This window comes from Cervus canadensis, chromosome 2 (genome assembly GCF_019320065.1).
Source record: "Cervus canadensis isolate Bull #8, Minnesota chromosome 2, ASM1932006v1, whole genome shotgun sequence".
NCBI classification, from domain to species: Eukaryota; Metazoa; Chordata; class Mammalia; order Artiodactyla; family Cervidae; genus Cervus; species Cervus canadensis.
Window position 1 is genome coordinate 96122755 of NC_057387.1, and position 24687 is coordinate 96147441.

The 24687-nt window shown below is 45.1% G+C and overlaps 1 protein-coding gene across 2 annotated transcripts in view; it reads right to left on the reverse strand.

Moving 5' to 3' along the window:
* ARMH1 (armadillo like helical domain containing 1) overlaps nt 1–24687 on the reverse strand; it is a 38677-nt gene that overhangs the window by 11415 nt on the left and 2575 nt on the right. Inside the window, exons 2-5 of one of the 2 annotated variants that reach the window (XM_043461543.1) lie at nt 19803–19871; nt 17991–18157; nt 16628–16824; nt 13863–13947 (exon numbers count right to left, since the gene is read on the reverse strand). In XM_043461543.1, coding sequence (XP_043317478.1) covers nt 13863–13947; nt 16628–16824; nt 17991–18157; nt 19803–19871 — 518 coding nt within the window. The remainder of the gene's footprint in view (nt 1–13862; nt 13948–16627; nt 16825–17990; nt 18158–19802; nt 19872–24687) is intronic. The other variant, XM_043461544.1, reaches the window with a different exon arrangement.

A 24687-nucleotide genomic window follows, 5' to 3' on the forward strand; every position in this document is an offset into this window, starting at 1 on the left:
ATGACTTGGTCCCAGGTTTCCTCTTCCACTCTTTGTAAGAACCTGGAAGGGCAGGGCATTCCCCACAACTTTCAAGACAGGGCTCCCGGGGCTCCCTGAACCACAACTCCTCCCAGGGCCCCTGCATAGCTGTGGGGGAGATGTAATGTTACAAAATCCAGCTCAGCCAGACAGACATATTTCAGGAAACTGCATGAGAATACTGAGACAGGGAAGAAAGAGAAGCTTATCTCACCTAGACAGACATAGAGCCAGCACCACACATGTGCCCCAGGTGCCACACGTCCCACTGTAGTCGTTTTTAAAGCTTGGTCATAAAATTATTTGATCCTACTCCCATCAAGCAGTAGAAGCTGCTTGCTTCCCTTGAGTCTGGGCAGGAAGTGACGCTATGTGACTTATGAAACTAGGTCAAGAAATGCTATGCAGCTTTGCTCTGGAATGTCTTGGAAGCTTGCTCAGGCTGCCCCCTCTCGGAATCCGGCCACTGAGCTCAGAGAAGCCTAAGTCACAGAGCTACAGGGAGAGGCTGCAGGAAGGTGGGCTGCAGGACACAGGCCCAGCTCTGAGTCCCACCTTCAAGACCCAGCACAAGTCCCAGTCTGCTGGTGCAGCTCAAGGCTGGGACTAGGGCAAGGCAAATGAGGCATTTGCCTGTGTTGCAAAATTTAAGGGAGGGGCCAAAACCCAGTAATCAAGAAAGATAATTTTTAATGCAATTAAAAATGAATGCAAGGGACTTCCCTGGTTGTCCAGTGGTTGAGAATCCGCCTCTCAATGCAGGGAATGAGGGGTTGATCCCTGATCAGGGAACTAAGATCCCACAAAGCTGAGGAGCACTAAACCCTCAAACCGCAACTAGAGGGGCCCACATGCCACGACGACTGAGCCCCTGTGCTCTGCAACAAGAGAAGCCACCACAATGAGAAGCCTGCATACTGCAATGTAGACCCAGTGCAGCCAAAAAAAAAAAAAAAGCAAAACGATTTATGATGAACAACCTGTCAAAATGTTATATAAAACCAGAATCGGTAAGGGCTTCCCTGGTGGTACAGTGGATGAGAATCCACCTGCCAATGTCGGGGACACAGGTTCAACCCCTGGTGTGGGAGGATTACACACGCTGCAGAGCACCCAAGTCCTTGTGCCACAACTACGGAGCCTGTGCTCTAGAACCCCTCAGCCGCAACTGCTGAAGCCTATGTGCCCAACACTTGTGCTCCAAAACAAGAGAAGTCACCTCAATGAGAAGCCTGCACACTGCAATGAAGATCCCCGTTTGCTGCAACTAGAGAAAACTGCGTGCAGCAACGAAGACCCAGTGCAACCAAAAATAAAAACAAAAACAAAAAAACACAGCGTCAGTAAGAGTGCCACATGGAGCCATATTGGAGCGTGAGACAAAAGGAAAAATCAGTAAGTGATGCTCATTAGCTTCACTCTAGTTCCTGCTGTGGCCCCCATTGTCTTTCAGCTGAAGCCCTGGATATCATGGAGCAGAGACAATTTATCTCTGCTACATCATGTTCAAATTCTTGACATACATAATATGTGAAAATGAAATAGTGATTGTTTTACAATACTAAAATTGGGGTGGCTTGTTATAAGAAGTAGATATATAAGTAGATATATATATATATAGTAGTTATATATAAGTAGTAACCAGAATACCCATCTTCTGCTTGAGAATCTTACCATTTCCTACCTTCCTTCTCTTTTTCCTCTTCTGAACCCTGTGCCTTGTTCTTAAGAACTCTCAGAAAGAGTCACTTAAGACACACAGCCTCCACGTAGCCATTTAGGCTGAAAAAAACTAGGTATTTCAAATTCTATTCCCATTATCATGACTGTTAGTACAAATTAGGGTATATACAATTCAGTCATCTCAATTTATTCGGTTCAACAAATATTTAAGCGCTTACTCTTGCCAGTACCCTTTAAGCATTAGGGATACAACAGTAAACAGAGAAGGTGAAGTCTCAGCTCTTCTGGAACAGACTTTCTAATAGAGGACAGACAATAAACAAATAAGTGAGGTCATTTTCGAAGGAGATAAATGCCATGATGTAAGATGATGGAGAAAGACCTAGAGGATGGTGGGAAGGAATGGGGAAGCTTAGAGAGAGTGGTTGGAAGGCCTCTCTCAGAAGTGACGTCTGAGAGGACACTTGAAATTTGAGAAGTTGACCATCAATTCAAGGCCTACAGCTTTGCAAGCCATGGCAAGTACACAGTTCAGGCCAGGTGCAATGGGAAGCTAAGGAGTGATGTTGCTTAGTTTATGTTTTAAAAATGATAGTGACTGTAGTAGGGGAATGGACTGCAGGGGCGCAGAATGGAAGCAGAAAGATAAACTAGGAGACAGTGAGAAAGTCAAACAATAGCCAATTGTGGATGTGACTGGTGATGGAAGTAAAGTCCAATGCAGTAAAGAGCAATATTGCATAGGAACCTGGAATGTTAGATCCATGAATCAAGGAAACTGGACGTGGTCAAATAGGAGATGGCAAGAGTGAACATCAACTTTTAGGAATCAGCAAACTAAAATGGACTGGAATGGGGAATTTAACTCAAATGACCATTATATCTACTACTGTGGGCAAGAATCCCTTAGAAGAAATGGAGTAGCCATCATAGTCAACAAAAAAGTCCGAAATGCAGTACTTGGATGCAATCTCAAAAACGACAGAATGATCTCTGTTCATTTCCAAGGCAAACCTTCAATATCACAGTAATCCAAGTTGATGCCCTGACCAGTAATGCTGAAGAAGCTGAAGTTGAATGGTTCTATGAAGACCTACAAGACCTTCTAGAACTAACACCCCAAAAAGATGTCCTTTTCATTATAGGGGACTGGAATGCAAAAGTAGGAAGTCAAGAAATACCTGGTGAAAGAAAGTGAAAAATGAAGTCACTCAGTTGTGTCCAGCTCTTTGCGACCCCATGGACTGTAGCCCACCAGGCTCCTCCATCCATGGAATTTTCTAGGCAAGAATACTGGAGTGGGTTGCCATTTCCTTCTCTAGGGGATATTCCCGACCCAGGGATCAAACCTGGGTCTCCTGCACTGCAGGCAGCAAAAACAAGACTGGGAGCTGACTGTGGCTCAGATCATGAACTCCTTATTGCCAAATTCAAACTTAAATTGAAGAAAGTAGGGAAAACCACTAGACCATTCAGGTATGACCTAAATCAAATCCCTTACAATTATACAGTGAAAGTGGGAAATAGATTCAAGGGATTATATTTGATAGAGTGCCAGAAGAACTATGGTCGGAGGTTCATGACATTGTACAGGAGGCAGGGATCAAGACTATCCCCAAGAAAAAGAAATGCAAAAAGGCAAAATGGTTGTCTGAGGAGGTCTTACAAACAGCTGTGAAAAGAAGAGAAGTGAAAGGCAAAGGAGAAAAGGAAAGATATACCCATTTGAATGCAGAGTTCCAAAGACTAGCAAGGAGAGACAAGAAAGCCTTCTTCAGTAATCAGTGCAAATAGAGGAAAACAACAGAATGGGAAAGACTAGAGATCTCTTCAAGAAAATTAGAAATATCAAGAGAACATTTCATGCAAAGATGGGCACAATAAAGGACAGAAATGGTATGGACCTAACAGAAGCAAAAGATATTAAGAAGAGGTGGCAAGAATACACAGGAGAACTATACAGAAAAGATCTTCATGACCCAGATAATCATGATGGTGTGATCACTCACCTAGATCCAGACATCCTGGAATGTGAAGTCAAGTGGGCCTTAGGAAACATCACTACGAACAAAGCTAGTGTATGTGATGGAATTCCAGTTGAGCTATTTCAAATCCTAAAAGATGATGCTGTGAAAGTGCTGCACTCAATATGCCAGCAAATTTGGAAAACTCAGCAGTGGCCACAGGACTGGAAAAGGTCAGTTTTCATTCCAATCCCAAAGAAAGGCAATGGCAAAGAATGTTCAAACAATTGCATTCATCTCACACGCTAGGGTAGTAATGCTCAAAATTCTCCAAGCCAGGCTTCAATAGTACATGAACAATGAACTTCCAGATGTTCAAGCTGGTTTTAGAAAAGGCAGAGGAACCAGAGATCAAATTGCCAACATCTACTGGATTATCAAAAAAGCAAGAGAGTTCCAGAAAACATCTATTTCTGCTCTATTGACCAAAGCCTTTGACTGTGTGGATCAAAACAAACTGGAAAATTCTTAAAGAGATGGGAATACCAGACCATCTTACCTGGCTCTTGAGAAATCTGTATGCAGGTCAGGAAGCAACAGTTAGAACTGGACAAGGAACAACAGACTGGTTCCAAATCGGGAAAGGAGTATGTCAAGGCTGTATATTCTCACCCGCTTCCATCTGGTCAGATTGGAAGTGCAATGGGCTTCTTCCTTTGGAAGTACTAGCTCTTAGTGGACCAGAAGAGGCTCTCCGGTGACTTTCGTCCCAACTCCTTAGATACTCTTTCTGTAGAATCTGTGGGAATGAACTGGAAGGACTGACCCTAATAACTCGAGGACAAAAATAACTTTTTCCTCACTGGCCAGCCCTTCACCATCTCTTCTGCTATCATTTATACTGGTGTGGTGACGCTCGGAAGGAACATATTGGTCTTATGTTTGTACCAGTTTTATTGTGGTCAGGAATATACTCAGGGTCATGCACAGGCACTCGGGAGATGAATGTTTCCCCTAGCAGCCTTAGCTTGGGAGGCATTCTGGAAGGTTACTCTGATTGCACCCCAGGTGGCAACAGAGGCAAGCAAGGTTTTAATGGTGAGGAACTGGACGTTAGTCTGGGATGTCATCAGGTCTACTCCTGGTGCATCTCCACCCTGCCTCGGTGGTAGAGCCGGGAGGGATGAGTATGGTGCCTGTGTCCATAAGGGACAGACGAAGTCCGCCCAGGGACAGAAAGCCTCGGTGTAAAGTCTGTCTATGCCCCCATCTAGAGCAGGGAGGGATACCTCCGGAAGAGAGATGCGCTGGTCATTGTTTTTTCTCTCTTACAGATGGGAGCTAACAATTCCAGCCTCACTCCTTTGAACTGTATCTTGAAAAACTGGGACAAGTTTGATCCCCAGAGTTTAAAAAAGACATGCCTGGTCTTCTGTGATACTGAATGGCCATGGTATCCATTGGAGGATGGTGAATGGTGGCCGGTTGGAGGGTCTCTTAATTATAGTACAGTTTTACAATTAGATCGGTTCTGTAGAAAACAAGGGAAATGGGTAGAAGTAGCATATATGTTACCCTTTTTCTCTCTGTAAGACATGCCAGACTTATGTCCTAAGGGTATAGATTTGGATATGAAACCTTCAGCTCCCTACTTTGTCCCCTACTTTGTCCTCCGACTCTGCCCTCATACCCGGGGCTCCAAGCTAAACTGAAAATCAGGGAACACCTCCGGGAAGGGCTGCCTTGGTCTCAGTAAAAACCGAAACTGAGATTCAAACTGCCCAAGCAGAGTTCCAAACAACCCCAGGGCCTCACCAGCAACCTACAGCGTATCTGAGCAGAGGATTAGACGTAGTGTCAGCCAGGTGGCCACACTAAGTATAATCGTGGCAACTGCTTTATTAACACTTGAAGCTCTCAAAGTAATCAATGGGTGAAATCTTACTGTGCTGACTTCTCATGATGTGAGTGGAATCTTAAACTCTAAGGTTAATACTTGGATGACAGACCGTAGGCTTCTTAAATATCTAGTCATTGTCATTAGAAGGACCAATAACTAAGCTTAAAGTTTGTGGAAACTTAAATCCTGCCACTTTCCTTCCTGAGAAGGAAAATGAAACACCCAATCACGATTGTTCCCAATTTCTAACTTTAAACTATGCAGCTCAGGAGGATCTAATGGATACCCCATTAGACAATCCTGATGGAAATATTCACAGATGGCAGTTCTTTTGTTCGGGATGGGAAGCGTAAAGCAGGTTATGCCATGGTGATAGCTGAACAGGTTCTAGAAGCAAAATCTCTCCCCCAGGGAATGAGTGCTCAGCTAGCGGAGCTTGTGGCTCTGATCTGAGCTCTAGAGTTAAGCAAAGGGCAGCGAGTAAAAATCTACACTAAGTATGCTTATTTGACTTTATATGCTCATGGTGCAATATGGAAAGAAAGACAGTTTAAAATGGCAACAGGAAAGCCTGTTAAGCATTTCAGAGAGATTGAGAGACTTTTAACTGTATATATTGTTCTAAAGAAGTAGCTGTTATGCATTGCAAAGGGCACACCAGGGAGTAAAGTAGCCTAAGGTAATCAGCTGGCTGAGTGTCAAGCCGGAGAGGCGGTGCTTTGTGAAACCCCTTCACTGAAGATGCCTTTGATCTGAACAGGTCCTGTGGAACAGGAAAAACCACAATATACTAAGGAAGAATGAAAAAGATATGAGAAAAGAGGAGCAAAGATTACCGATAAAGGATGGTTACAGTCTGAGGATGGATGATTAATAATTCCTGAAAATGCTCAATGGAAAATTCTTAAGGGTTTATACCAGAGTTTTCATTTAGGTGTTGAGAGTACTTACCAGATGGTTTCTCATTTGTTTGAAGGTAGAAGTGTAATGAAAACTTTAAAGAACATTATCAAAAGATGTGAGGTTTGTCAGGAAAATAACTCAAAGACTGAAAAGCTAGCAAAATCTGGGTTACCACGAAGTGGAAAATATCCTGGAGAGGATTGGGAAATTGGTTTTACTCATATGCCAAAAGCAAATGGATAGTCTTGCTTACAAGTTTGGATGGATTCTTGCTTACTGGATGGATTGAGGCTTTTCCCTGTCATAGTGAACAGGCTAAGGAGGTTATAAGAATTTTAACCCATGAAATTATTCCCAGGTTTGGGCTGCCACAGAGCCTTCAGAGTGACAGTGGCTCTGCTTTTAAAGCTGCTGTAACTGAGGGGGTGTCAAAAGCTCTAGGAATAGAATATTACTTACACTGTTCCTGGAGACCCCAATCCTCAGGAAAGGTTGAAAAAGCTAATGACATTATTAAGAGACATCTGTGCAAATTAACTCAAGAGATGCAGGACAATTGGCTTAAAGTTCTACCCATAGCTTTAATGAGGGCTTGAACTGCCCCCCAAAAGGAGGAACTGTCCCCCTTTGAATGTATTTATGGAAGACCCTTCTTATGCACAGACATTGTTATAGACCCCGAAGCCTTGGAATTAGCTAATTATGTAACTCAGCTCTCAGCTTTTCAACAGCAATTAATGGAACTCTGGGAGGTGACTCCTGACCAAACCTCTGAGTCAAGCAAGCCTCTCTTTGAGCCAGGAACTGGGCTCCTGATAAAAACACTGGGATCTGGGGGCCAATCCCTCGAGCCCCTCTGGGAAGGCCCTTACCAGGTTATTCTTTCTTTTCCCACAGCAGTCAAAGTGCCAGGAATTGATTCGTGGGTACATCACACTCGAGTTAAGAGATGGCACCCTGGCCAGAGCTCAGTGATGTCATTTTATGTCTTTACTTGCTATGCTCTGGCTTTGTACTTTTCAGATGGGCCTGATAATTTATGTGAGCCTGCTTCTGCGGACTCCAAAAATCCTGGGTCTGCCTTTTTATCCTCAAGACAATGCCTTCCTGTCCAGGGCTCACTCCTGTGCTGCATTCCACAATCGGTCTAACTGCTGGGTGTGTGGAGCACTTCCTTCTTCATCAGTGGAAGGCTTTCTGTGGTGGGTTTCTCCACTTCAAGGAAAGAACTTCCTTCAACTTTGTGAATACCTTCACCAACAACAATCATATGTGATGCCTCTTCTTGATCTGATGACATCTAACAGTCCTAAGAGGAACTGGTACCTTAACTATGGACATAATATGACTTTTAATTTTGATTAGGTTTTAACTTGGTTTAATGACTATTTTGCCTTATATCTGTAACTGTAAAACAGGGTTTGTTTCTAACTGTCTGAAAGCTTTTAGGTTACAAATTGTTGTCCAGGCTCCTATGAGTGCCACAGTCACCTCCAACTATTACTTGGGGCCCCTGAATCAGAGATTCTCAATATGAGTGTTAGGAGAATATGTTGCCTCAACAATTTAGGGATGGAAGGAAGTAGTTATGGAACGAAAATGACGCTCCTTTCCCTTGGCAACATAATTCTCCTAAAAGAAAAGGGGGGAATGAGAGAGTCAGTTCCTAGGCAGGTTGAGAAGAATTCCAGGGCCCCTGAGGAGGAGAAAGGGATCTGGAATTCTCAAGGAGGAGGAAAGGACAAACGTTTATTCCTACATTCCTTAGTAAGGAGTATATAACAATAATGTATCCTGCTTGAGGACATGTTTCTCCTTTCTGAAACCCTTCTGGCTAATCCTGTTATCTTAAAATGTATATTCTGGGAGTGGGTCTAGTACCATCTTTACAACCTTGAGACATTCCTTTGATTTATTGTAATAACCAATTAAAAAGTATATAATTCCCTTGTTTAGACTAGGGATTGGGGCACTTTCCATCCCCCTTCTGATGTTTATGTCAGAAGCTTTGTCTGTCCCTTTCTCATAAACTCTACTACACAAAACCTCTTGAGTGATCAAGCCTGGTCCCTGGTCCTGAAGCGAAATCTTCTTTGGTGATCACGAATCTGACACCATTCACCATAAGCTATCAACAGGATGGTGGGTTAGCCTAGGTGATCACATTGGGAACAAAGAAGATAAGTGGAGGCAGAGCCTTGAGGACTTGACAAGGATGGAATGGGTGGGAGGTGAGAGAAAGTCAGTCATCTGGTATCAGTCCTATACTTTTCCTTGAGCAATTGGGTTGGTGGTGGTACCATTTACTGAAAATAGGAGAAAGAACAAGTTTGGGGAAGAAAATGAGACAGGAGGGAAGGGGGCAGGGCATAACTTTTAAAGAATGACATGGGTGTTGAGAAAAACAGGAAACAACAAAAACTGGTTAGATCCTACCAGGCCCAAGATGGTAAAAGATTCAACTTCCAATAGACTTTGAGCTTCATTTTACACTCACTGTGATACATTAGCATATGCTAAATAATACACCCACAGGCCCCATGACAGGCTGACCCTAAAAGGTCAAAAAATGGGTGGTGGCCCAATTGCCAGAAATCCTCACTCCTTCCCCCAAATAAATAATCCTCCCACTTAATAGCCTATGAAATGACCCCGCCCATAAAAACTAACCCCTCCTGCATCCAGGGAGGCTCCAACTTTCTGAGTCTGACTATATTCTGCCTGTGGAATTCAAATCTCTGCTTTCACTTTACTTTGACTCACTCTTGAATTCTTTCCTGGGAGAAGCCAAGGACTCTCACTTGGTGGCCTGTCCCAGGGATTCTCCAGAGACCTAGGATATGATCATTCTCTCATTCTCCTACAACAAAAATCAAGAGTTTTGTTTTGGCTAATCTTGTCAGATATTATTAGACATTCACGGAGATTTCAGGGGAGAGATCAAGGCCAGAGGTACAGACTTGGTAGCTGAATACATAGGATATACATGTGGTGTGTAAAGCCATGGGACTAGACAAAATCACTTTGCTGACAAAGGTCCACCTAGTCAAAGCTAGGTTTTTCCAGTAGTCATGTATGGGTGTGAGAGTTGGACCATAAAGAAGGCTGAGTGCCAAAGAATTGATACTTTCAAACTGTTGTGCTGGAGAAGACTCTTGAGAGTCCCTTGGATGGCAAGGAGATCAAACCAGTCAATCCTAATGGAAATCAACCCTGAATATTCATTGGCAGGACTGATACTGAAACTGAAGCTCTAATATTTTGGCCACCTGATGTGAAGACCCGACTCATTGGAAAAGAACTTGATGCTGGGAAAGACTGAGGGCAGGAGGAGAAGGGGGCAACAGAGGATGAGATGGTTGGATGGCATCATTGACTCAATGAACATGAGTTTGAGCAAACTCTGGGAGACAGTGCAGGACAGGGAAGCCTGGCATGCTGCAGTCCATGGGGTCGCAAAGAGTAGGACATGACCTAGAGACTGAACAACAACAGGCAAAATCACACAGGGAGAGGGTGTTGCTAAAGAGGTGGGACGTGAGCTGACCCAACAGTCTAGTAAGAGAAATAGAAAAAACCAGCAAAGGAGACTTGGTGAAACCAGACCGCAGGAGGAAAACTCAAAGTTCTATCACAGAAGCTGAGAGAAGAGAGTGAGTTGTTTTTTGACCAGCTGGGTCAAAAGCAGCTGTGATATCACGTAGGAAGAAAATGGAAAAATGGAGCTGGAAGGGAACTTGAAGTCAAGGAACTTAGAATTGTGCATTCCTAAATAGGGTAAATTAATCTTTTTTTGGGGGGGGTTATGTCTTTTACATATTGTTTAATCCATAGGTTAGCAAGGAGGGACTCATTTTGAAGATGGATGATATACAGCCTATTTTTAAAAATATGTTAAAATTTTATCAGCTTTATTGAGGAATAATTGCCATCTACAGAGCATGTCTACATGTGAACGGAGATGAACTGCCAGAGAAAAAGGGAGGGGGCAGCTTCAGAAGAGAAGTCTGAGAGAATGTGCTTCAGAGAACAAGCAGAAGTAGAAGGGGGTCCTGTGACGGGAGCAGGGACACTCCGCTGCAATGGGAAAGGGAAGAGAGAAGGTGGGTGACCTGCCAGGCAGGTTGGTAGGCTTGGAGGTGGGAAGGTGGGCTCCTCAGTGTAAAAGCAGGTGAAGTCATCTCCTGGCTCCTCCATCGCAGACACCCATGGCAAAGGGAAAGGGTCACCAGGCCTCTGAACCTCTTAACCTTCTGTTTTAATGGGACTCTCCCTGAGAGCCCACTTCCCCCGGCGCCTCCTCAGGGAAGGATGTCCTCCCCCTACCTCCACCGTCCGCCACACAGCACGCAGGGTAGAGGGCATAGCCTCTGGACCTTCCTCCTTCCAAACTATTCCTTTTTCTCCTCCAATACAAGCAAAGGCAAACAAACCCCCAGGGCTTGGCATAGTACTTGGCACACCACACATGTTCAATTAATACTTAAAAAACAAAACAAAACAAGAAAACAAACCAACCCTACCCTTACAAAGGTTAGTCCCTTCAGCCATATCATCTGTGTCCCCTGATGTTGCCATCATCCTGGGGAGCGGGGGTTGGTGGCAGGGAGTGCTCCACTTTGGCCATGCAATTTGCCGTCCTCAAACTCAGAGAAATTAATCTCTGGTCCTATCCAGTCACTGCTGTTAGGACCCCATCTAAGGCCCGTCAGATCTTCCCGCCCCTGCCTCTGACGGGGTTGCTGTGGAAACTGCATGTCTGCCTGCTAAGTCGCTTAAGTCGTGTAGGACTTTTTGCGACCCCATGGACTGTAGCCCACCAGGCTCCTCTGTCCATGAGGATTCTCCAGGCAAGAATACTGGAGTGGGTTGCCATGCCCTCCTCCAGAGAACTGTATTCTTGCCCTTAACTTCCTCTCCACCCATCTTGTGAAAGACTTCCCCCTAGTGGACAATCAATGCACATGCATGCTCTGAATTCCCAGGGACACAAAGACTATTTTGAAAGCGCCTGGTTAAAAAAAAAAAAAAAGAGTAATTCTTTCATTCAACAGACGTTTCTTGTACCCTGTTATGAGTCTGGCTTATCTGAAATTATTTTGAGGTGTACAGTGTCGCTGTTATCACACCAGCAGACATCAAACCAAGAAGGCAGTCCAGAGCTTCATGCCCCTGCGGCTTCTGACAGAGTAGGTTGTTACCTAATTAAAACAGAGGGACTCAAGATGGGGTCTGATATGGGAAGAAGCTGGACGAGTTCAGCTCTGGAGGGCTTTATTGGAAAAACGGAAGCTAAGCCATTTTTTCCATAAATTTATTCAACAGACTTATAGTGTGTACCACCATTTTTTTGCCAGGCCCTGAGCTGGAGAAAGAGATGAATCAGACCCCATCCCAGGCCTGAAACTGCTCACTAATACAGTGTGCATGGGAGGACTCTCTCTCATTCACTCAACAGACATGTACCCGGGACCTAACCTATGCTGGGGACTGTGCTGAGGGTATTAGGAACATGCGACACAGCTACAAAAAAACTGTTCACAGTCTACGTAAAGGGCGGTATATTCTGGAGATAACTGCTCCACGGGAGGGAGGTGCTGGAGGTGAGGGGGGTGCAAGGTGGGAATAAGAAAGCAGGCTGACGGTTGGACAGGGTTGAAGACAGGTCAGGAAAGGCCTCTGAAGAAAGCTTAAGCTGGGAAGTGGGAGTGTTCACTTTGCCATGTGGAGGTGGGGCGAGGGGAGGGAGGTCACAGAGCCAGGCAATCTAGTCTTCTCCGGGTTGTATGATTAAGTCTCCTGACATGATTCTACCACCAGCTCACCCCCTTGCTCAAAGGCCAGCTACAACTCTCTGCTGGGCCTGACCTTGACCTAGGTGCCTCCACCACTCCACTCCCTCGCCGGTGACTCCTCCCTAGCCAGGAGACCCTGCTCCAGCTGGAACCAATTCCAACATGGCACTGCTAATCGACATAGGCGTCCGTGCACCCCTGCAGGGGTCAACCAAATACAAAGTCGACAGTGCTGCTGAAGGCAAGACAAGACAGACATTCAATTTCAACAGTGCTTCTGAAAAAATAATCTAGGCTGGGAGTGAACCCCAGGATCTCACGTGCATACCTTAACCCCAGTGCCTGTCTACTCCTTCTGCCCCACCCCCCAGGCTTCCTGCACCTGGGGGTTCAGCCTGTCCTCCTGGTCACAGGTGGCCCTTCCTGTCTGGCAGGCCTCCCTGCCTTGGCCTCCTTGGCTGGGCCCATTCCCTCTTCATGTGCCATTTTATTCTCCACACCTGGGTGGTTCCCAGTCATGTCCCTCCTCTCTCTTGCTGGGGCCTCTCTCCCCAGTTAGATCAGCACAGTCCGTTTTGCTGTCTGAACAAAGGCCTTCCAGCTGGCCTCTAGCCTCTAGTCTCCCTGCAGTACTGGTTCACGATTCCATCTGGCATTCTAGGAACTCCACGATCTGGTCCTGGCCTACCTTCCTAGGTCTTCCTGGAGTGAGACCTCTACCAAACCTCCACCAAATGACCTCCCTGCCATTCCCTAGACACATCTTATACTTCCCTGTGTCTAGGCCTTTACACCAGGCTCCTTCCCAGAATGCTCTCCTCCTCTTTCTACCTTCCCTAATCCTTCCCATCTTGAAGGCTCAGATACCACCTTCTCAGAGAATCCCTCTTTGATCTCTCCTGTTGAAAACAGAATCTCCCTTTTTTGAACCATCGTAGGAGCAGGGAAGAAAAATAATAACCTATAAACACCTGCCATGTACTACATTTTAAAAGCACAGGCTTTGGAGTCAGACAGCTCTGGTTTGAATCTGGTTAGCTGTATAAACGTGTGTAACAGAATCCTTCATCTCTCTGTCCTTTAGTGCTTTAGCTTGAAAAACATAAAAATACCAACCCCCACCCTTCATTCATTTGAACATTTGAATATCTAATATGTGCTAGAATCTATACTCCTGTGGTTATTTTGCGAATTAAATGGAATGATGCATGGAAAGTGGCTGGCGCATAGGCGACCCCAATAAATAAAAACCTATTAATACTACCATTATTCAATATAGTTTCTTAGAAGAACAGTCCTCAGGGTGATTTCTGTTGGAAGAGATGTGCCACATGAGTCCGGGAACCAGAGCCAGCCCTGGACCCAGGAAGATTTAAATAACTGCGAGAGCATGTGGCTGATTCCTAGTGCAGAACGTGACTGTCATTTTCTGCATAACTTGTCCATCAGTACCAAGTCAGCACCTTCCATCTGCCGAGGCTGTCTCAGACACTCAGTAAGGCTCTTTGTGAATGGGAGAAAACGTCTCAGAGCCAGCCTACCCAGTTCCCATGGCCACCTTCGGCCATCTGGAGCAGACCCGGCCATCTCCCTTACCTTCATACTGGACTTCCAAGTGCATCGTGCATAGCACCTTCAGCACGCAGTCCACGATGCTGGGGTGTGTGGTCCCGATGATTGACTGGCAAGACAGACAGGGGGACAAGGTGGTTACTCTTTCCATCTAGTCCACCTGGGAGAAGTGAAAAGCTGACTTCCAAAGAGCCAGGCAGCCTGGCTTAATGGGGAGTTGAGGGGGGCGGGCGAGCAGCAGTGAGTCACGGGGCCTTGGCCCCCACACTGAAGAGGTTAATTTCTTCTGGAGAGGAGGGTGGAGATGGGCAGCCAGAAATCTCCTGAGAATCTGCCAAGGTTGCCACTGGACCGCCTGGCTCAGGAGGCACTCGGTGGAGGCTAGCTGGCCATTGCTAGAAGTGCAGACACCAGTTGGCTATCTCGGATGGGCACAGGCCCGAGAGAAGGGAACTCATCTAAGATCCTAAGTCTCTTCTTCAGCAAGACCTCACCCAATTAGGCAGCCCCCCGCCCGGTCTGCATCTTCCACCCCTGCCCGTGCATTGGGTTCCTGTCCTTAGGCATTAAACATCCTCACGCTCACCCAGCTTCAGGGCAACTGTCCTTCACCTCTGTCTCTTACTACTGCTCATTCCCTCTTTACACCTAAGCTTCCTACGGGAAGCTACGTCTCCATCTTCCATGCATCCTTTGACAGGTGGCTATAATTTTTGTTTTCCTGCCATTGGATAGTCCCCCAATTTACTGAAACTTTTCCTGCTGGGCCCAGCTTTCTGTTGTACCCCCACAATCTCTCTACTGTATGTGAGCCAGCTGATCATGTCCTGCTTCTTGAAACTCCTTTCCACTCATTTTCACAAATCTGTGTTTTTCTGTTCTCCTTTTACGGCTTCTGGTTCTTTTTCAAAGAGGCAGTGTGGTATATGGAGAGAATAAGGTCTTGAGGTAGAGCTGGATTTAATAGTCACTTAGTAAATATCTTCCGTGTGCGGCCTTGAATAAGTCACTGAACATCCTCCTAAGGCTTGGTTCCGTCACCCATCGAGGGGATGATAGTCCTTGCCTCCATCAGCCATTGTGAAGACTGAAAGAGACAGTGTAAGTAAAGCCCCGAGTATGGTGAAGGAAGCACTTAAAACACGGGAACTGGAAATAATAATGCTAATCAGATGTTTTACTGGTCTTCTTCCTGAGCTCATCTCTTAAGCGTTGGTGGTGTTCCTTCTCTTCTTACTTGGTACACTCTACCTGGGTGATCTTATTTACTTCTACTCTTTCAGATACCGCTTCTCCACTCAGAAACTCCAACAAAAGGCCATCTTCATCTTGGGTCTCTCTGGAGCCTCAGACTTTAATTTCCTGCTGTCCTGTGGGCATCTCTACTAGATGTCCCCAGCAGGGATTCCTCAATACAGTTAGGAATCATCATTGGCTGGGGAAACTTAAAGGCCCCCTGAAAGCTGTCAGATTCTCTGGGAGCAGGGCTCAGGGTTTAGTATTGTTTGCACAAGTGACCCCTCTATATCTTTTGCAATCAGCAACCAGTGCCATGTTGCTCGCATGGGCACTTGGGAGCCATTGAGACTCATCAGGTTTATGGAGTCAAAACCTAATTCCTCTGAAATCAAACCCATGTTTCCTGTTCTCTTGGTGGCATACAATTCACCCACAAAGTCCAAAACTGGTGTCTTCTTGACTGCTTTTCTTTTTTTTTTTAAGTTTTTTTTTTTTTTGATGTGGACCATTTGAGAACGATGGGTCTTCATGGATGTGGGGCTTTCTTTAGTTGTGGTGAGTTCAGGGCTACTCTTCGTTGCAGTACTTGGGCTTCTCATTACAGTGTCTTGTTGCAGAGCTTGGGCTTTAGGGGGCACAGGCTTCAGCAGTTGTGGCTCTGGGGCCCTAGAGCACTGACTCAGTAGTTGTAGCGCATGGGCTTACTCACCTCGAGGCATGTGGATACCTCATGGCCGAGGGATTGAACCTGTGGCCCCTGCATTAGCAGGTGGATTCTTAACCACTGAACCACCAGGGAACTCCCTAAATCTTTATTGAATTTGCTACAATATTGTTTCTGTTTTATGTTTTGCTTTTTGGCCATGAGGCATGTGGGATCTTAGCTCACTGACTAGGGATCAAACCCCTACTCCTTGCATTGGAAGGTGAAGTCCCAACCCCTGGACCACCAGAGAAGTTCCCTCTTTGATCTTTTAGTTGTCTTTCTGCCTGCAGCCCCTCCTGAAGCTGTACTGAGAGCTTTAGATGGTTCATCTCAAAACCTCTCTTGCAGGCATGGTGTCCCCGCTTCACTAGGCAGGGTGTCTTCGTGTGGTCATCACCAAACCCCAAAGCTGACTTTTCTGTATGCCAGGGCACCCAGAGGAAGGCAGGAGCCGATGAAAGAAACGGAGCTTTCCCGTGCACTGGAGATCTGGCTCCTCTCTTCACTTACATGCGGCCTACAACGGCACCCTGCTTCTTTCCCTATCAAATTGACTCCTGTAATCTTTTCTACGGTCCTTCTATCATCCTTGTTGCTTGTCTCAACCACTTTTAGTCTGCCAACATCTTTCTGATCCTTAAGTAAACAGGACAAATCAGTCTGCGGGGAGATATGAACTCTCTGCCCTGGTCTGGCCTTCTGGAAGTAACGCTGATTGAACAGCAGATAGGCAGTGGGAGGTCGAGCTCTATTTCTCATGCCTGTGTGGAGCGCAACTGTGGAAGGTAATTGTCACATTACTGAGTTGGAATCAGAATCACTGGAGCGTGCGGCCTGGGCTTACCTGGGCAGTCCTGAGTGTCTGCAGGGCCAGCTGCTGAGCTTTTGGGGACGCACAGGGCAGCAGAGCTATCAGACCTTTGTACACTTGGTTCTGGTACTTGGGATTACCGTGGATCAAAGAATCCAACAGGACCTGGACTTCTTCCTGAGTCTCTTCTGACTTGGACTTTGCCAAAAATTCTGCTATGGATCGTACACCTGAGCAAAGGAGAAAGGAGATACTAGACGGGAAGCGGTTTATGAAAATTATCCTCACTTGAGGTTATATAATATGAGATAATAGGATTAAGATATATTTAACCAGTCCTGTTCAAAGCAAAATCAAGGCTCTGTTCTCATGTTGCATCACTGTTTTTTTCATCTCATGGTTATGTACCTGGAGGATTTTGTTTCAACCTAGGCATGTTAGCTTGTCAAAATCTGTTTTCAAATTTAAAATGGCTCTGCAAAATGCAGAAATAAAACTTGCCTGTTTGATGGTTGCATGATAACTAAAACATAGGTAGCAGTCAGCACTAAATGTTTTAACAAATACTACTATATTTAGTCCTGGAAACTACACTGAGAGAGAGGTGTTAGTCCCTTATGAATAAATACACCAAGGCTCAGAAAGACATGAGGGAAGGGCAGCGAGGGATGCACTTTAAAGACCGTGCGTGGAGACAGCCTCTCCTGTGCGTGTCTCAAGCAGAGTGCTTGACGGAACATCCTGAAATGACTGGGTGACTTCCTTTCCTGACTTCACTGGAAGCTCTTTGAGGATAAGGACTGTATTTTATTTAGCTTTGTATTCCCAGCACCTTAGTGTATGCATGCATGCTCAGTCGCTTCAGTTGTGTCTGACTCTTTGCAACGCTATGGACTATAGCTCACCAGGCTCCACTGTCCATGGGATTCTCCAGGCAAGAATAATGAGTGGATTGCCATGTCCTTCTCCAAAGGTTCTTCCTGACCCAGGGATCAAACTCGTGTTTCCTGTCTTGCAGGTGGATTCCTTATCACTAAGCCACCAGGGAAGCCCACCTTAGTGTATACCTAGCACCATATTTAACAATTTTAGTTCAATTTTATTTATAGAGTTATTCACAAATAACTCAATAGCTCTTTGCTGAATGGATGCATGAAAGAGGATATATTTGAAATGAAGTATTTCCAAAACCACCACGAAAAGATTTGAGCAAATGATGAATCAGGAAAGTCATAAATCTCGGTCTTCTGGTGGTGAATATGGATGGGAGCCAAGTGAGTCCACTCTACAGAATGCTTCCTGTGCAGCCAGGTCCCTGGGTCGTTTTCCTCTAGCAGTTCTGGGGGTCCCCAGGGAGATGGGGGGGAGTGACACCCTCGTCCTACATGATACCCACCGTAGCTTTCACAGATGAGCTCCTTGTACTTCCTGCCAGAGTTTGCAATCACCTGAAGTAGCTTGATGGATTCCTTCTTGTCCTCCTCCGTGATCTTATTCAGCGCAAGTATTTCCAAGAGTGTTAGGACCCCTCCAACCTCAAGAAACTCTATGAGGTATCGATTACTGTCCAAAGAAATAGAAAAGTAGAAATAAGACACTTGTCAAGTTCCTTGGCACTAACCTTTCTAAGGTTATGATGCTTTTGAAGTGTGGTGTTGGAGAAGACTCTTGAGAGTCCCTTGGCCTACAAGGAGATCCAACCAGTCCATCCTAAAGGAAATCAGTCCTGAATATTTATTGGAAGGACTGATGCTGAAGCTGAAACTCCAATACTTTGGCCACCTGATGTGAAGGACTGACTCTTTGGAAAAGACCCTGATGCTGGGAAAGATAGAAAGTAGGAGGAGAAAGGGACGACAGAAGATGAGATGGCTGAATGGCATCACTGACTCGATGGACATGAGTTTGAGCAAGCTCTGGGATATGGTGATGGAAGGGAAGCCTGGCATGCTGCAGTCCATAGGGTCGCAAAGAGTCGGACACAACTGAACTGAACTAAACTGAACCTTTCTAAGAGATCTCAAGGACCTTTCTTCATATAGTCCTCCTATCCAGGAAATGTTCGTAGATAAAGTGATACAGTAGTTAAGAAATTCTTCCTCCCAGAAGGAAATGTGAAAGTCAAATACAATGGTCATTTCCTGTGCTTGACTTTTCAGCATCTGTGTCTCTTCTTGAAAGAACACCTCAACTGTCCCTTGGGGAATCACCCCTTCACCACTCATGAGCCATGTGGTTTTTGGAGGGTGAGCAGATGACAAAGAGTATGTCATCCTCTGACTGTAGTAACTTATTTGGGACCAGGCATATGACCTAAGTTGGTCCAATGAGGCTCAGGATTTTTTAGGGAACCCTTGGGAAATACATGCTCTCTCTTTTTTTCACACGCTCACTTAAAAATTTTTTTGGGGGGAGGTTGCACTTCATAGCATGTGGAATCCTAGTTCCCTGACCAGGGATTAAATCTGTGCCCCCTTGCATTGGAAGTATGGAGTCCTAACCACTGGACTGCCAGGGAAGTCCTACATGCTCTATTTTTGATGTGACTGAGCTAGAGACGAGCATCTGAAGACCACAGCACATGGAGGTCTATGAATATAGAGGAGAAATGAGCTGAGAAATAAAGAAAAAGCAGGAGTGACCAACTACTGATATTTTTTGAGCCCTTGGATCTAGTGAACCTGGAAATATGGATTTCCATTCTCCGGACATTTCAGTTAAGTGGGCTAATAATGTTTACATTTTCCTTGTCCAGCATAAGTTGAAAGTGAAAGTGAAAGTCGCTCAGTTGTGTCCAGCTCTTTGTGACCCCATGGACTATATAGTCCATGGAATTCTCTAGGCCAGAATACTGGTAGCCTTTCCCTCCTCCAGGGGATATTTCCAACCCAGGGATGGAACCCAGGTCTCCCTCATTGCAGGCAGATTCTTTACCATCTGAGCCATCAGGGAAGCCCAGGTCCTGTATGTGTTAGTTTCCTGTAATTCACAACCAAGAGGATGCTGACTAGCAAAGTATCAATGAGCACACGAGATGGAGAAGCAACTAGACCAGGACTACAGGTGCCACCACCTCTGGGTCCATTTTGAGGGCTACTAGGTACCAACTGATAAAAGAAAGTTAAGGTCCCATGGGGTGGAAATGCCAAGGACACCGTGAGCCCGGTAGGCAACTGAGACTCCAGAATCTCTCTAGAACAGAACTCACCTGCTTACAGCTGATAAGAAGACGCCAATGGACCTGAGCAGCTTATCTAAAGGCGAACCAGTCATGTAGCTGTACGACAAGTTAAAGAGTGAATTTCAGGGTGGTTTTCCATCCCATGTCTGATCCCTGATACCACCTATGGCCCAGGATGACCAACAGCTGAACTGTGTCCTTTATCTGAGAGGGACTACTAGGTTGAAGGGACAGGTGGATAAGGGGTGCTGGCAGGGATGTTCATGGTTCTCCAGGAAGCTCTTCTGGGGCAGTTCAACCACCCTGGCTCTGATGGGCTCTCTAGAGAGTAAGAGGCTCTGATGAATAGAAGGTGCATGAAGAATGCTGCGGGTCAATTTCACAATTCTCCGTATGCCATGACCATTGTACCCTTGGGTCTCAGCACAGTTCATTACTTTGTGCCTCATTCTTGGACTTCTCTAAAAAATAATCAGCTTCATCATTAATTTTCAATTTTGCCTTGCTCAAAGCTTTATACTGGAGGTCACTATCTTTATGAAGAATTGTGTGTCTTCCTAATAAGAACAATAGGAGATGGTGGAAAAATTAAACTCTGATTTAAAAGAACCTCAGTACTTAATGTTATTTTCTAATGTGAGCTTTTGCAAAAAGCTTCATTGTAATAAAGCACCCAGAGCACGCATCAGCTTGGATGCAAGGTATGAAATCAAGCCACAACAGAAGAGGAACCAGTCAACAATTACTAGGCTCATAACACATCACGGGCTCTTAGAACACTTAAGAAATTAGCTGAAATTATTGCAGCTCATGGAGGATGACTGAGAGCTTCCAAGACTGATAAAGGCTAATGTAATGGGTTGGAGGTAATGGTGCTTTGTTGGGAAGGGAGGGTGCATGAGGCAAATTATCTCTGCTGCACCCTGGTTCCCAGGGTGCCAATAGAAGTAGAGACAGATTGGCTCATTAGGAAAGGCTCTTTACTGCAAAAACAGTGTTTGCTCTGGAGCCAGGCCCCCCTGCCTGTTGCCATTGTAGCTGGGGGCCAGGCTTCCAGCTCATCACCCTGCTTCCCTGAAACCCCTGCCCCCATTCCTGCCTCCATGCCTCCTCAGTGCCTCTTCTCTTAGTCACCAGTGAGGCTGACCAACTTTTGACACCTTTTTCCTCTGTCCCAGGCTAGCCTTATTATCATAACCACTCACTATATGTATTTCTGGTCCATTATTTCCAGCAGTTAGTTCCAGAAGTTTGCCACTTCTGCCAAGCTATCAGCAGGAGCTAACAAGTGCCAAGCATTTATTGTGTGCCAGGCACTGTGCTAACGGCTTTGCCCGCCTGGTCTCAGTTAACTGTCACTGCACCCTGCAGTGGATGCTATCAGTATTTCTACTTTCTTCATGAGGAGATAACCCCAGACAGATTATAATGACCTGTTCAAGGTCCCCAAGTTCACTGATGGAACTGGCATTTGAACCTAGGCGGCCTAACTCAGAGCCTGAGTTCTTACTGTCAGGCCATCCTGCCCGGATGGTCTCCTTAGATGGTGTTGGAAGTGGGACCGTGGCAGGCAGACCCTGAGGTTGGGTGGATGATGTCTGGATTTGGGGCCAGTGTTTATCTGTGTACCTGTGCTGTGCTGTGCTTAGTCGCTCGGTTGTGTCCAAGTCTTTGCAACCCCATGGACTATAGCCCTCCAGGCTCCTCAGTCTATGGGGATTCTCCAGGCAAGAATCCTGGAATGGGTTGCTATGCCCTCCCTATCTCTGTGCCTACTAGTAAATTATTCAACCTTTTCAAGGCTCATCTTTCTAATCTCTAAAATGGGACAATACCAATCACCTATTAGGCTTGGTGTGAGGCTCAAATGAGATATTCATATGGTACACAGAGTTCAGTGCTTAGAGCATAAAAAGACTCAATATATGGTAACTAATCATTTTGTCATTATAATATAAACATCCTTAGTTTTACTGATCAGTTCTGGAAGTTCAAGTTTAAAAAAGGGGTTTGAAGCTAATGTGGAATGAGGTGGCAGTCAATTTTATAAAACATGATGATGCTATATTGATTTGTTTTTCTTCAAATCCACCATAACTGGAGGGCTGGAGAGTAGTGCGGGGGCGGGGGGGGGTCACTGATTCAAAATACAGCATTTTGAAGAGCTATTCAAAATGCTACGTGTCTTCAGCCAGTCTGTTTTCTCTGTTTTATGACAAGGTCACAAAAAGTTAGGAAATTATAAATTTCAGGTGTAGAAACTGAATATACAACTATATATTAAAAGTGTGGTTCAGGAATTCCCTGGTTGCCTAGTAGTTAGGACTCCACACTTTCACTGCTGTGGCCCGGGTTCAGTCTCTGGTCAGGAAACGAGATCCCATGAGCTGTGCAGTGTGACCAAACAAACATGTTGTTCATCCAATAATCATTGACTGAGTGTCCACTAAATGTCTGGTGCTCTGATTGATACTTAGGATAAAATGATACAACGCCTCAGTTAACAAGTACAATGATTGAGGAAGAAAAGAAGAGGGCTGAAGAGAGAATTCTTGGAAACACTAACATTTAAGGGGTGATAGAACTTGTAGATGTTCAAGCTGGATTTAGAAAGGGAAGAGGAACCAGAGATCAAATTGCCAACATCCACTGGATCATCGAAAAAGTAAGACAGTTCCAGAAAAACATCTACTTCTGCTTTACTGACTATGCCAAAGCCTTTGACTGTGTGGATCATAACAAACTGTGGAAAATTCTTAAAGAGACGGAAATACCAGATCACCTGACCTGCCTCCTGAGAAATCTGTATGCAGGTCAAGAGGCAATGGTTACAACTGGACATGGAACAACAGACTGTTTCCAAATTGGGAAAAGAGTATGTCAAGGCTTTATACTGTCACCCTGTTTATTTAACTTATATGCAGAGTATTCATGCAAAATGCCAGGCTGGATGAAGCACAAGCTGGAATCAAGATTGCCGGGAGAAATATCAATAGCCTCAGATATACAGATGACCCCACCCTTACGGCAGAAAGCAAAGAGAAACTAAAGAGCCTCTTGAAAGTGAAAGAGGAGAGTGAAAAAGTTGGCTTAAAACTCAACATTCAATAAACTAAGATCATGGCATCTGGTCCCATCACTTCATGGCAAATAGATGGGGAAACAATGGAAACAGTGACAGACTTTATTTTTTTGGGCTCCAAAACCACTGCAGATGGTGACTGCAGCCTTGAAATTAAAAGACACTTGCTTCTTGGAAGAAAAGCTATGACCAACCTAGACAGCATAGTAAAAAGTGGAGACGTTATTTTGCTGACAAAGATCCGTCTAGTCAAAGCTATGGTTTTTCCAGTAGTCACGTATGGATGTGAGAGTTGGACTATAAAGAAAGCTGAGTGCTGAAGAATTGATGCTTTTGAACTGTGGTGTTGGAGAAGACTCTTGAGGGTTCCTTGGACTGAAAGGAGATCAAACCAGTCAATCCTAAAGGAAATCAGTCCTGAATATTCATTGGAAGGACTGATGCTGAAGCTGAAGCTCCAATACTTTGGCTAGCTGATGCAAAGAACTGACTCATTGGAAAAGACCTTGATGCTGGGAAAGATTGAAGCAGGAGGAGAAGGGGATGACAGAGGATGGTATCACCAACTCAATGGACATGAGTTTGAGCAAGCTCCGGGAGTTGGTGATAGACAGGGAAGCCTGGTGTGCTGCATTTCAAGGGGGTTGCAAAGAGTTGGACATGACTGAGCAACTGAACTGAGGAAAGTCCCTGTGATGGTTCCTGAGAAACAGTGATAGGAGAAGGGACAGGAGAGGAGAGCTTTAGAAGGGGCAGTGGTCAAGCAGAGCCAGGGCTCGGGTGTGAGGCGAGTGGCTCACTTTCTTCTCTTAGGATTTTTTTTTTTTTTTTTTGGCCATGCCACGTGGCTTGCAGGATCTTAGTTCCTTGAGCAGGAATTGAACCTACACCCTGGGCAGTGAAAGTGTAGAATCTTAACCTAAGTGCCAGGGAATTTCCTCAAGTATGAAATTTAAGGGGCTATCAAAAGACTCAGTGACTAAATAATATTTCCTGCACTATTAAAAAAAAGAAAAATAATAATACAAATATCCACGATGAATAAAGTATTAAAGTTTTGGGACTTCCCTGGTGGTCAAGTGGTTAAGACTTCACCTTCCAGTGCAGGGGATAAGGGTTCAGTCCCCCGTTGGGGAGCTAGGATCCCACATGCCTTATGGCCAAAGAAAACCAGAACATGAACAACAGAAACAACATTGTAACAATTCAATAAAGACTTTAAAAATGGTCCACATCTATCAATCAATCAATATCACAGTTTTAAATAAAGCTACGATCTGAATCAGAACATGTATGACCCTGCCTCACTCGCGTCACCCTTTGGTCAAATGGAAAATGTTGTCAGATTAGTGACAGCCTTGATGACGTTAGTGTCACGAGTTGAGGGGACAAAGTCAGATGGTAATGCTGATGCTTTTCAAAACACCACTTGTGGATCACTGGCATCAGAATCACCCAGCGTTTTTTTTGACAAAGACTCCAAGGACTCACCCTTAATCTACTAAATCAAAACCTGGGGGTCATGTGTGGCGGGGTAGGCTTGTTATCTGCATTTTAAACCTCTTTTATGCACATTAATGTCTAAGAACGTTGGGGTTAACCCAAAGATGTATTCAGAGGACTCCCTTTGGCCTGTGTCCTAGGCCTGAGTCTGATGAATAATTTTATCAATGATTAATTGTAAAAAAAGAAAGTTGTGGTTACCTAAGCCTCTTAGTTCTGCTTAGTTGCAGGTTCTCTGGTTCAGTCATTCCCTTGTTCAACAAACATGTGTTAAGCACCCTTTATGTGCCAGGCATGTGCTAGGGGTTAGAAATACAGACATGAGTA